The sequence below is a fragment of the Trachurus japonicus genome, chromosome 16, assembly GCF_045865225.1.
Source record: "Trachurus japonicus isolate A0001 chromosome 16, Traja_1.0".
Lineage (NCBI taxonomy): Eukaryota > Metazoa > Chordata > Actinopteri > Carangiformes > Carangidae > Trachurus > Trachurus japonicus.
Window position 1 is genome coordinate 703,228 of NC_140922.1, and position 14,243 is coordinate 717,470.

A 14,243-nucleotide genomic window follows, 5' to 3' on the forward strand; every position below is an offset into this window, starting at 1 on the left:
CATCCACCGACCCATCCATCCATCCACCAACCAACCCATCCATTCATCCATCCCTCCATTCCTCCATCCATCCATCCATCGTCTATGCCACTCATCTGTGCAGAGTTGTGGGGGAACAAACAAGGCACACACACTCACATTCACACCCACAGGTAATTTAGAGTCTCCAGAGAGACCCAGAGAGAATGCAGGTACTGCAAAAGGAGAACATGCAAACTCCACCCAGAAAGTCACCCAGAACCTGACCACATGACCACTGTGCTGAGAGTCACACAGTGATATTTAAAGAACCGTCTGGCAGGAAGACGATGGGCCAGAAGTTCAGACACTAGAAAACGACTGAGGATTTCGACAGCGTACAGGAAGCAGACATCGACAGAGTCTGAGCAACAAGAAAAGCAGGAAAGGAAAGTGAGAAGTATGATGTTTCACAAAAGAGCTACTTTTTAAGACCTCCTTTTAAACCTCTGAAAAGACCTAATTAGTATTGCTTAATCGTCAGTTTGATAACTCATGACTGTAAACTTTGGTTAAACACAAAGATTTTCATTTGATCTGCAGAGTCTCTGTGATCAGTGGTGACAGCTCTACTCTCCTACACTTACTTCATCACTTATCACAACATCTGCTTTTGTACAGGAGCTCTCCATAAGGAACAAGATGGAATCACCTGATTCACTCAGTGTATCTTATTCATGTTAAGAAGACAAGAAGTAGCAGCCTATTTTAAAAAGAAAACATGATCTTTCATTAAGGAGGTTTACCTGACCTTACAGTACTTTATTTATTTTCAGCTGAGTCTGATCTGTACATTCTGAATTGTTCTATCAGTGTCAGTGCTGATGTTTTCTCCATCTGGTTTAAGTGAAGCTACTTCATAGCTACAAGAGTCTGGACTGGTGAAGATGTGACATTTTGTTCAGTTTTATTAATCAGTCTCATCACCACTGGCAGCAGACTGACAGCAACGACACACACATACTAGAATTATGTTAATAAGTTATGTAAGTTAACTATTATGACACCTATTAACATCAAAGTCCTCAAAAACACTTCTGTGGGCAAAGAATGAGCAGTTGCTATTATTCTTTACACATACAGCAGCTGGGATTAGAAACTGTATGATGGTATTATTATTAAAAGTATCATTTATATGTACATGTAATTAATTTATTGCTGCTTCATGCTCCTTAAGTTTGATGTAGCAAAAATGGAAATGCTGGAAATTGTGCTGAAGGAGAGAATAAGTTCCACCCAGTATGTAACAGCAGTTCATAAAGACTCGGTCCAGTGCACCAAATCCATAATAATCATCTGCTGACTCTTCTGTCTCATGTTTATGAGTTCACAGTAAATGAAGATGAACAGGAAATGACTCAATGTCCGTTAGAGCTTAATGTCAACATGGACAATGGAATTATGGAACTGGGACATTTATGTTCAATCTGGAACTAGTGTTAGTAAGCAATAATACATGTGGATGTGAGCACAGCGACCTCCACTTGTTAAGTTCCCCAGAGGCAGAATGGAGATGCTGCACAGACTGTGGAGTCATCACTAAGACAGGTGAGGCTGTCAGTGGGTCCTGGGACTGAGGGTGATGGACTGTCCTGCCCTGTGTGTCCTCTGGGTGCTGCTGTCATTATGAGTCAGCATGTGGCTGCTGGAGGACGCAGCAGTGATGTGAAGTTTCTGCAGTGGAACGTCTAAGATTCTCCTCAGAACAGACTGTTGTCTGCACTTCACGTCTAGAAATGAACCAAACCAGTGATAAAAGAAACAGATTTTAATTCATGTGTCAGGACACATCACTACATCATCAGTACAGTCACTACTGTTTATTTCATGAATCAATACTGTACGTAAGAAGTGCAAAGGCTGATATGAAACATCTAAAAAGCCAGAAAATCACATCATTAAACATCAGAAAACAAATGAAATTGCATAAAGTTTAAAAACAAGGTGCAGTATCCACCCAACACAAAACACTCACTGCTCATCAGGTACGACAAGGCAAAAAAAATAAATGTCAGATTTTCTTCAATCAGGACTGTGATTTGTAAAGAATGAAATAAAGACTGTTGTCAGGGTTGAATGATCGGGGACGGCGTTCTGTGGTTTTGTCATGTTTGTGGTTCGTGTGAGAAAGAGGCAACGCTCCAAACTAAAACCAGAGGAAGAGCAGCTCAACACGGTGGACCTGCTCCAGCACAGCTGCTTCACTCGTTCTCAAACTTGCTGTACGGGTGGTCTGCATCTCCGATCAGACCTGCAGAGTGGAGACATCATGAAAACACATGGCACATGGTGATGAGCTGCATTCCTCTTACATTTCCCATAGATTTCCACTAGCGATTATACATTTTCTTAGTACGATTATTGCCATAGACACAACACTATGAAGTGAATCAAATCAAATAGAGTCAAAATATAATTACATTACTAATAAAATTATATACACATAATATTTCAAGTATCTATTAATGCATGACCAATTATTGATCTCCCAAGGGAAATGTTTGAAATATTAAAGTCATTAATTGCCATCTATACCAAATGTTCAAGTTTATTTAATTTTTTTTTATTATTTTAAATTACAAATTTAAATTCCTACCAACTCATTGATACATTATGAAAATTGAGGGCAAAGAGTGCGCACATCCAAAGAGGGCTGTGTGCAGGTGAGGGATTAAAAGGTGTAAACTTTCCAAGAAATCCGCACACTGCAGCTGGGCTCCCTATGATTTTGTATTTAGCAGACAACGTTTAAACGTTTCGGTTCTGAAGATCTTCAGATGTGATTCTGTGCGGGTTTCTTGTACATTATGTAAATTGACATTAACGTAATGTAACCCAGTTACTGTGCATGTACCTTTACTTTGGTGTACAAAGTTACACACGCGGTTGTTGTCACTTTGTTTTCATTCGTGTGAGTTGCACTGATCTGTCTATATGGTTTCCACACATATATTTGATAACTGACACCTTGACCTCACATTGTGAGGAACAGTCTAAAAACGTACTCCTGTATTTAAACACTACTTCCTCTGCCATGACTCTTTTCCTTTGAGAATGAGACCTGACCCTCATGCTAACAGCAGCTCTGATTTTTGTGCTGCTGTATCTGGAGATACTAACCTGTAAACAGTAAACACACTTTGTTGTGAGCCATGACCTTTCTCATTTTAGTGCAGCGTTCCCTGGTCTAGATGGCAAACTGCTGACACTTGAACTTTACACTAACAACAGTCTATTTCTACACCAGTTTTATTGTTTCCTTAATAATCCCATGATTTGTTCTCACTTGTTGAGATTGTTGACCAAACATAGCCAGAAACCATTTCTTCAACCAATTCAATGATGCTCAACAGAGCCAGTGATGAAAGTGACCTGGTAAAGGTGAATCTATCACAGCCTGCACATCACTGCCCCCACAGTAGATGTGCTTCTTACACAGTTATTAGAAACAGTACACATCATGTTTCCATCCTGTCTTCTCCCCTGGTTGCTTGAGTTTCTTGTTAAGGACTGAGATCGTAACTAGCAAACTGACTCTGACTCTGATAACAAAAGCTCATCCAGTGATAAATAAATAAAAAACTGTTCTTTGTTCGGAGACAGACCTTATCCTGCTGTTTCAGTGACCTGTAAAGTCCTGTTCACAGTCATGAGGGGTCTCACATGTGGCACCAGCGTATGATAAATTATGCTCACATTGATTTAAACAGACAGGAGTTGGTGTAACCTACACGTGACCTGCATTGCCTTGCTGGGGGAGTTGCGTTTAGTGTTGAATAATGCATTGCTGGCACAGAGTATGGAAATGAAAGTCAATGACAACGTCCTGGAAAATGTGAAAGTGGTTAAACAAGCGTCTGAGGAGGTTCACATCCAGGATCCAGCACCGTGCTGGGCTGCAGCTCCACTGGCTCATGCATCATGGTGAGTGACACCATGTACTCGTCGTCAAATGGAGTTGAATGGAGAACATACAGTGATATAATGTAAACCCGGGTTCATACGTACCATACTTCCGGCGGATTTCGTCGTGCTTTGCCTTTCTCTCACCCTTCCTGTTAGAAAACAGAAGAAGAAAAACAGATGGAGGATCAATGTTTCATATCTGTCTTTTCACCTGTAACATGGTTCATCTGATGCAACCCAGTCTCTGAGTCCATCACAGATTACCACTGAGTCAATATGAAAGATGACGGAGCAAACTACAGCTCAGACTCTACATCAACTTGAATGTAAAAATACCAAATAAATGTAAAAAATATCATCAGTGATTGAGTCACTAAAAATGCAGGTGAAAATTAAAGCTGCTTCACAGCAGTGGTCGGGGCAATTTTAGGAGCATTTAGGCAATTCTGAGTAACAAGAGACAAAATAGAAAAACAACAAGAACATCAGCATTACAATATTAATTCTGTCTCAGCCGAGGTTTGAACTCACAACCTCTGACACCAAGAACCATCCTCTAACTCATTGAGCTAACTGGGTAGAAATGAGACCTGTTGTGTGGCTTCACAAATAGACTCAGGGAGTCAAAGCCGGGCAGCAGTTGTCAAGGAAGATTTTAAAAATGTCAGAAATTCTGTTATCAAGACTAAAATCTGATAATACATAAATTGCATCTAGACAGCATGGAAATGTTGGTGATTTGTTTTTAATGATAAGTGTTTTGCTTCATAAAAGAAAATCTAATGTTTAAAAATACCACTCTTACATTGACTGCAGTTGTTCCCATGAGAGCAGAATTCAAAATGTTCTAGAAAATTCAGTTTGAGATAAAAAAAAATTCAGTTTTTGAGATAATATTCTGATATTTGCCAAACTTCATCGACCATGATTCCAAAATATTCTCTATTTTTTTCAGTAAGATTGAAAATGTATTTATCAAGAATTGGATGGTATATGTTTACAGTCAAACGTTTTCATGCACCGTAGGCTCAGTTTTTCAAATAGCCGGGTGGTATTTGTGGAGGACAGTCTGAAGAGGCAGTGTAGTCAAATTTGGTGACAACTGAGCAAAAATTGTGGGACAAGAAAGGTTTAATAACATACACAGTTTTTTGTAATAAAAGTTTCTGCAGTATTGGGGCTACATTTTGGTGAAAGCTGCAAAACTGTAGCATGTGGAATTTTCAAATTTAGACGCTTATGTTTCACTTTGAGTTGATACTGATAAAGACAATATTATAATTGCTTTTGATTTCCAAAGATTAACCAGACAATGGAACCAGAAACAAGACAATACAGAGAAAGGGTAATTACTCATTTTGATAAGAAGATCAACTGCTGAACTTAGTTCTTGTTTGATCTCCCACCATCAGTGCCACTAATAGAGTCAATCCCCCACGGTCACAACATGGAAGATGAAGAATCCAAAAGTACAGGGAAACATTTGATGGTTTTACATAAGAGTGAACAACCTGTGTACAAACTGTCAGTTCAAGTTTCCTCTCAACTCTCTCTTAGCTCCTCTGTAGCTGCTGTGTTGCTGTCAGACCTGACCTGTTGCTCCGTCTCCTCGGCCCCACACTCGCCTCTTTCTAAGGGGACGACAAAAGCTCAGGAGGAGGTTTTACACTCCGGTCCTCCGGGGGCCGTGACAAAGCGCTGGTGTTCATCAGTCAGCGCTTTAATGCCAGGTAATGATCTGTGAGGAGTCGTGGTGGCTGAGCTCTGGCTGCCATCTGTCCCCTCCGCCCTGCTGCTGCCTCGTACGCTGCTAATTGACATGTTCAACCTCCCTCCTGATGAATACAGCTAAGTTCAACAAGTGGGAGGAGAAGGAAGTGAGAAAGGGCAATCAGAGACAATGGATTCAATCTGAAGACCACAGAGAATCTTATTTTGAGGTTGTTCTCTTTGACTTCCAAAGTACATTTTGGACGGCGTTGTATTTCTGTTTCTTTCTCAGACTTTGATCAAATAAAACCTAAACTTAATGAGGAGGAGCTTCCCAAAGCGGTACAGGCTGAGAGCCTTCCTCACTGTGAGAACTCTCTAACCCTAACCCTGGTGTGACCCTGAGCATGCCTCTGCGCATCGTTCTGTTCCCTTATGTCATGTGGTCGATACAGGAAGCTGCTCAGCTACAGGGATCAGATAAGACAGTGTCAGCTTGTGTGCTTACATAACCACTAAAGTTTGTGATTGAATTACATTTTAAAGTGCACTGTTAATGCAACAATCTATTCAGTGATGTGCATTTGATTGTCAGGTTTAGCAGTGTGAGCTGGCCTTTCGGCAGCTCTCTCCTCCTCTAAACATACATTTTATATATAAATCTATACTTGGTCTTCTCCCCCCATATTTGTGCCTATATATGCGTAAAACCTGCAGCCATTACAGTCTGCGATCCCACAACATCATACAGATGCAGGTCCCAATAGTCAGGACTGAGTTGGAGAAAAGGGCATTTAAGTTTTCTGCCCCCTCAAGCTGGAACGAGCTGCAGAGGGATCTAGGACTGACTGAACTCACTGGCCTGGGGGAATTCAGATCAGTCCTAAAGGATCGAGAACGAAGATCTTTGACTCCTGTGCTTGCCCTCTGTAATTTGTAAATGTTGATACCGTTTGTATAATTCTATGTGGTGTTATTTTGCGCACTGCTTTCTTAGCCAGGTCACACTTGTAAAAGAGGTTTTTAAATCTCATTGAGTTTTACCTGGTTAAATAAAGGATAAATAAAAAAATAAATAAATACCGCTCTAATTCTATAAACGTCTGTGAGAGGCACGGCCAAAAAAAGGTGTTATGGGTGTGTGTTCAAGTTGTCCATGTTGTTCTGATAAATGTGATGTGATGCGTTTCAATATGCTTTCCTTCCACACCAGAAATGGTGAAAACTGCATCACTTAGCACACAAAAACATGAAGGGTTCGACCCCCTGTGGGATTTGAGGACAATTCCTCCAGACTGTTCCTCAGTGAGTCGACTTGCACTCCACTTCCACAGTGGCTCCTGTCTGTTCTCAACTTCCCACACACAAACACAAACCTCTTCTATGTAGGTCACTGCGCTAAACTGTGACTTTGCAGATTTGATCATGCTCACCACAGGAAAGCCTGACTCCACACATGAGAGACAGAGTCACAGAGGCTGGATCATTCAGCTGGCAGCCTCTACAGCACACACACACCACACACACAAGTGGGACTCGGGTGTTCCCAGCACTACATTTCATAATGATAAACCAGTTACTGCCTATCTTTCTGCATGAATGCCCCGTTTACCAACATCACCAGGCCATGCTTGGAGCACTGGATGATTGCACTGGGAGCACACACACACACACACACACACACACACACACACACACTAGATAGATAGAAAGAAGAGGCTGGAGCATTCCGGAGTGCAGGAAGTGGAGGGTGTACAGGTCTGACAAGACCGATACAACACACACAGTGACACACACTGGCTCTTTGACAGTGGTGGATAGTCCACAGGATGTAGCCCACTCTATTTATGAGCACATTACCAAAGAGCAGCTGCTCAGCCCTGACAATCCAATTGGTGTTTTGGGATGTGAGTAGAGGAAGACTGAGCTGAGCTCCTCCTCTGGGACACACACACTCCGTGGAGCTGCACACCAACACCAGTTTTTTGATTCCCAAATATACAATTGACCCTTTGTTGAGGACCGTGGATCATTCCACTGGAGGAAACCCCTCTTCTGGGATGTTCTCTGAGCTCGCAATGGGCAAAAATATCCAGAGAGAACAGCCTGAAGTCTATACTACATTATATTCTTTTTAGTTCATTATGGTCCACATTTTGTTTCAGAGACATTTGAATCACTTCAAGCATAAAATGTAAAAATGGCCCTTTACTATTGGGATTCACTTATGTTAATGCTAAATAGTAGGTAAAGTCTTCCTCACTGCCACAGAGAGATCTGATGGGAAACATGAGAGACAGATCTCCAGCTGGAGTCAAACCAGTGACATCACAGTTCATGGTTGGCATTGGAAACTCAACCCCGTACCTCAGGAGTCCTCTATTAAAGACCGTATTAGGTTATAGTGATGGCAAAGCCTGTTGTCTTCCCCTTTCATTCACACCTCCCGAAGAGGGATGTTGGAACATTTTAACACTTGTGTCTATGAATGTTTGGATGTCCCAAAAAACTGACCATTCTGACTGTCTGTCCTATTACTTCCTGTAATGCTTTAAAGGTTATAGCTACAACTTCTTCATCAAAACGATTCGTTTTTCAAAAATAAATCTAGAGGGGTGCAGAATAAAAGTATTAATTTAACTGAATTTTCTTTTTTTATAGTATGTAAATAATTGTTGTATAAATTTTGACGAGTCCAAAATATTTACATCTGGATCGACGGCAACGTCAGCATGAAATGATCTCTGAATCAACAGCATTAGTACGTTGATGTCACGTGAGGCGGAGCTCAGGAGCCAGATCCTGATAGCTCTGTGGAGAAAATGGCATCATGCTAATGCTAATGCTAACTAACGGTCAGCCGGTACTGTAGCGTTTCCGGCGCAGGCGTGATGCTTTGGGTTTGTCGGGTTCGTCTGCAGCTGAGTTAGTGTGAAATGATTCAGATGTGTTTCCAGTCTGCTGTCAACACCGGAGCTGCTGCTCGTTAAATACGGTCAGCGTTAGCTTAGCTTTAGCTGCTAGCCTGGAAGAAACTTCAGAGACAAATGCATCCTTACGCTCTATCCTGACAGGGTAAGACCAATAAAGTTAAGTGTTGATACAAAGTGCCCATGTGCACAACAGCGGACACAGTGTTTCTGCTGCAGGTCACCAGAGAGCTGATGGATATCTCCTAGGGAGCAGGATATATAAATTGAGCAGCTCGTGTGTGACCAGGCTGAAAAGTTGCCTGGAGCCCAGAGTCATGTTTGTCTATTATTCCCTCTCCTTGTAGCTTTGCTCTGCACTCTACTCACTACACTACCAAACATAAAAAGACAGATAAAGACCTCTTCTCATAAAAGGAAGTTATTAACGGCAGAGAAACATGTTGCTCTGTGACGCTGTTATCTAAATAACCATGGCTGTCATTTGCTGCTTGTTTCACTCAGGCCTGGGGTGAAGCTCTTACCGTTCTTCAGAGCGTTGTTTGATCTCCTCTCTCCTCCTGGCAAATCTCTCCTCATCTCTGTCAGGCCTGAAGACACAAGGAGGCACAGTCACACTGTCAGAAATACTACGGCTCATGAGGCCCAAGAGCAACCATACTCATCTGCATGGGCTGAATTACATGAATCTACAAATGTTATACACTTCATACATGTGCTCATGATTCATTCATTAGGTCTGCAGCTGGAGAAAAAGAACTTGGTGTATAATAAAGTGTGTCAGAAACCAATGACCAATCAGCAAATGGGCAAATACAACTGGCTGCACATAGATGAAATAAAATGAGGATCATGCCCACACTCACACACACCTCCATGACATCCACAGAGTCCAGAAAAACCTTGTCACACAGGACAAGGAGCCACCTGTACCTGGTTCTCTATTTTATAAACTTGTAATAATAATATTCACTTTTTTCATGTACAAATTCTACAAACATGAATTCTCATTTACAAACTGAAGGTACAGAACAAAAAAATACCACAATATTTGTAATAACTCCTCCATAGATTCTTGGTCAATGAGGCAATCAAAATGCCTGCATCTCCCTTTCTGTCATACTGATAGGGGGCAGTATATTGGAGAAGCCCAACAGTGGTAACCATTTTAAAACACATTTTGTTTATGTTTAGAAATGCATGGTGCAGTTGAATTGAAAGTGTTTCAAATACTACATTGATCAACTGAAGGATGACAGACTGACAGACAGCAGAGAACACTGACTGCAAGAACTGTTTAACTTTATAATAATAAAATTAACTGACTATTTAACCCATGAAGAGGATGAAATATCTTTATATCTTAATGCATTCATTGTCATTCATCACCCTTGCTGTTGACTTGTGGTTGAGTCTCCTTGTATGGCTGACCACCATCTCTGGACTTGTGTGTCATTTTATGTGTCGGTTCCTCTCGTGCTGCAAAACTAATTGCGCCTTGGGACATGAATAATGAAGTTGTTGAAAAAATTATGAGAAACCCACAACAATAATTTCAGAGTACCCTCCCCTCTCTTTTCTATTGTCTCAGTTCTCTGTTATTGTTTATTTATACTGCACCTATTTATTTTTTCTAAGCATTATTGTTTTTTTTAAATCATTTTTATTCTGTCTATCCACAATTCTTTCAGTGGTTGTATGTGTTTGACCATATTTGGGCAGGGGTATGTGTTGCGTGGATGTTGTTCAAGAAAATCTAAAATTATCTTCCTGTACAGTGACTGTCTTATGCATGTTTTGTTAACAATAAAAATACCTTCGAAAGAAACAAAGAAAGAAAGGGTGTGTGTGGGTAGATGGATGGATAAACAAATAACTAATTCATTTCAGAATCATGTATTTAACATAACATCTGAGGTCTGGCTGGTGGAGGATGACTGGCTGTGGCAGTAAAAGCTTTAACACCTAAACAAGTCACAGCTCTTTTCTGAGCCATTCACACTGGGAGACAGGAGGGACATCACTGAACTCACCCTGACGGACGCTTCTTGCAGCAGCAGCAGCAGCAGCAGCACACAACAATGCTGATGAGGATGGTTCCACCCACCACGGCCATGCCGATGATCAGGGCCTCAAAGTTCACTGATCACAAAGAAGAACAAACAGTTGGTATCCTCACTCTTTACAGTCATAATGTCTACTCCAGTAATACCGTAGATGACCATTTATTAGCCCGGGCGTTTAATATGCTAAATCGACTTGGACCCCGGGCGTTTATAAGAACCAGGCGCGTATTTGCAACAGGCTACAATTTATTTTTGCAATGAGCAGCACCAGACCACCATGCAAAGAACAAGGAGGTCACCATAGGACCACTGGAACAAAACTACTTTTTTCCCCGACGCATCTTTATTGACATCAGACAATAAATACAAAGACAGTTTGTCTGTGTAACCGCGACACAGGGAGCTGATCAGAGCAGTGTTATGAATGATAACGGAAGGGGGGGTCGATCGCGGTAATTTCAACACTGTACATTAGCGCATTTATCCATATCCCTATATCCCTCAGTCTAGCGCGCCTGTGTTTGTGTGTCTGTGTGTGTGTGTGTGTGTGTGCGCCTGCATGCGAGAGAGAGAGAGCGAGAGGAGGGGCTGACTGACAGAGGTGAGAGCCGGTGAAGCGCTGTTAAAAAAAACTTTTGTTTTCTGTGCAAGACTATGGTAAACACTTAATCGCCCGGGCGTTTAATTGAACCGGCGTTTATTGTGCCAAATGAGGTCGGACCCCGGCGGCTATTAGAGCACAGGCGCGTATTTGCACGCGGGCGATTATTTGGTCATCTACGGTAGATTAAATTAGAGTGCCTAGAGAGGCACTCTAGATTAAATGGGTTCTCTTCACTTCAACAGCTTTAACATTTAACTCGTTTGGCAATGGTGCCACCTGCTGATTTCTCTGTGGTACTGCAGGTTATTACACCATGATGCTAAAACTAGACACTGCACTTTCACTTCCACAGAAAACATAACTAAGACATCAAACAGGACTTGAGGCTCAATGTCTTCCAACAGCAGTGACTTTACTGCTTCATTATCAGTTCTGGTTGGTAACATATTAATCTCTTTGTCTTGTAAAACACTATAACAGTAGTAATCAGGTCATAACAATGAGAGAGAACACAATGAGTTCCCTGATTCTTCATTTACAACCCTACTGTTATAATACTGTATACTTGGCTTGACTGGATTACATTTAGCATATTTCTATATACGATGATAATTAGGCCAACTCTCTTGTCTTATCAAGGGTTCTTGGTCTCTGGTAGGTCAAATGCTTCATCCGGTCTAAACATTTCTAACAAGAGAAGTAAAAGAGTGTCAGGGCTGTCAAAGTATTTTTAACTTGCAGCCAAATCTACTTCCACTATTTTAATACTTTCTCAGACAGGTTTGCTCCATGTTTTAATGTAGGAGTAGGGTTGCTTTTCTGTGTTAACATGTATGAAATATGAGTTTCAGGGTATTTGAAAAATGTGTAACACCTGTTTGAGCTTCAATTATTGATTTGGTTCACTGCTCTTACAGTGTTGAAGCCCGTAATGTGGTACAGCTACTTAGAGGAAAACAGGTAGAGTGAAACCTCTGTGACACTAATGTGACAGGAGGTAAGAGGAACAGAAAGCTTTGGACAAATACTTTCATACAATCAGGGGTCTTTTCAAATTGTCGCCCCCTGTTAAAACAATTCAGTATTACTTATGAGATCATCATATCCCTCAGCTACTGGCCTCCTAAATTTAAACCAACGTGTATTTGACAGAGGTGGGTCATTTTAGGGCTTCCATCTGTGAAATATAGTTAATAAATTATTTTTCAAATTTGCATATCTTTATATAACTTGTGTTTATTTTATTTGCATGTTGAAATCGCTTCACAGGACTGAAACATCACATCAACTTCCTCATATCACCACTCAGTTTCCCTGAAACTCATAACCAGAACTGCTGACACTATTTCTTTCAGCTGTTTCCCTCTACAGCGCTCTCCAGTAAAAACGTTAATCATCCCAAAGGATCCATCCTGAAGGACCGGTGATTCACATCAAAATCAGACAGATATACTCACACCAACACACACCCCACCGGGCCTGGGACAGCTGGCACACCGAGGCTGGAGGCAGCAACCAGCTCACTGGATAGTCTGTGCAGTTGTTGGTGGCAAAGCACCACAGGCACTGTGAGGACAAGACACAACAATCAAACCTCTGAATGGCTTTTAAGACAAGGATTATTTGGTGGATAGATACATTTAAAAACAGCATGAACAACTATGATGGTTGGTAGCTATTGGTAATCAATTTCAGGTATTGGATTGTCTGTGTTTTGTTTTTCGTTTTTGTGTTGTTTTCCTTTTTTTTGGATGAACTTTCTTCAAACCAGAGTTAGTAGAAAGATAAATGGACTGTCATCAATTAAAATGAAGTTACATAAAAGTTGCTCCCTCAAGAAAGAAAGAAAAAACATCACAAACATAGGCCACAATCAATCATGCTGTCTTTTTCTTTCTAATCACTTTGGGATAAATTAGTTCTATCATAAATAGGCCATATGTAAATGAGACAGGGTTCAGCCAAACAAGGTCACTGAGCTTTTATAGCTTTTATAGACCCACAACACCACAGCAGACAAACCAGCACTAAACCGTGACATCTCATTTACAGTCACTGCTTATGCGAGGTAACAGGCCTGACGGTCAGAGCAGTGATGTTGTTAGTGGTGTGGTTGGAAGTGAATGTGCACACAAACAAGGGAGGGAGCAGAAAACCACTGTTTATGACAGGTGCTGTACACTATCAAGGCAAAGGTCTCTTCCTACACACGCACACTAAAAAAACGCTGCTGTTTTTCAGACTGTAGGCTACAGTACCTTGGCGTGTGGGACGCATGTGTCGCAGTTTTTGTAGGCAGAGCAGGCTGAAAACAGAGAGAAACGGAAATGTTAACCACTCGAAAGTAACGATAAGTCATGCAGGGAGTTTAATGGCTCAGCAGCTGTAAAATACAACCACAGAGTAGAGTAAAAGCAACAATAAATGAACTATCTCGGTGACGTTAAGGTCAGTAAAACACGACCTGAACGTGAACTACAAACTCTGCTTTTCAAAGTAATGTTGGACTTACGAGTTGGAGGTGGTGCCGTTGTTTGGCACTCGCCCAGGCTAACAAAGCTAACGACGCACATCACAACTGCAGCAAAACACAGCGCAGTGCTCGGCGTTCGTCTCTCTACTGTGTGAGACGACATCGTTAAAAGCACAGAGTAACAACTGAGAAGAATAGGTACGTCAATAAACACAGAAAATGAGCTCCTCGTCAGTTCACAGCTGCCCCCGCTCCTCTCAGTCACTCCGTCTCTCTCGCTAATGTTGTTTTCTACGGCTGTCACTTCCTGGGTGTCTGGGGTTGGCCTGTTTGGTAAAATATTGACGTCCCGGGCGGGTGGAGTTTACACTAAGGAGCAAATACAATTGGGTGGATTAGATTTATTTATTTTTACTTATGGTTTACCCATATAGCCTACAGTCTATTACCCAATTAATAGTGTAGGTTAGCTGTAGCCTATCAAAAGAAGGCTGTCATAATAGGCTATCCTACTTCTCTTTCTCCTTTTTGATTTT

The 14,243-nt window shown here is 41.4% G+C and overlaps 1 protein-coding gene across 1 annotated transcript; it reads right to left on the reverse strand.

Annotated features, from left to right (window-relative positions):
* Window positions 1-1,771: 1,771 nt before the first annotated feature.
* Window positions 1,772-14,024, reverse strand: LOC146971391 (pituitary tumor-transforming gene 1 protein-interacting protein). The gene is made up of 7 exons (XM_085803391.1): window positions 13,747-14,024; window positions 13,493-13,539; window positions 12,692-12,800; window positions 10,598-10,706; window positions 9,089-9,154; window positions 4,027-4,073; window positions 1,772-2,269 (listed from the first exon to the last, which is right to left on the reverse strand). Exons 1-7 carry the CDS (start codon window positions 13,868-13,870, stop codon window positions 2,220-2,222), a joined length of 552 nt encoding a protein of 183 aa, XP_085659517.1. The 5' UTR covers window positions 13,871-14,024; the 3' UTR covers window positions 1,772-2,219.
* Window positions 14,025-14,243: the final 219 nt, after the last annotated feature.

Bases quoted from the DNA above. Each gene is read 5' to 3' on its own strand.
- LOC146971391 (XM_085803391.1), bottom strand. From the start codon at position 13,870: ATGTCGTCTCACACAGTAGAGAGACGAACGCCGAGCACTGCGCTGTGT. The intron at 12,801-13,492 runs GTACTGTAGCCT...TTGTCCTCACAG, and splicing joins CATGCGTCCCACACGCCAAG to TGCCTGTGGTGCTTTGCCAC. The intron at 4,074-9,088 runs GTAAGAGCTTCA...GTTTTCTAACAG, and splicing joins AAACAACGCTCTGAAGAACG to GAAGGGTGAGAGAAAGGCAA.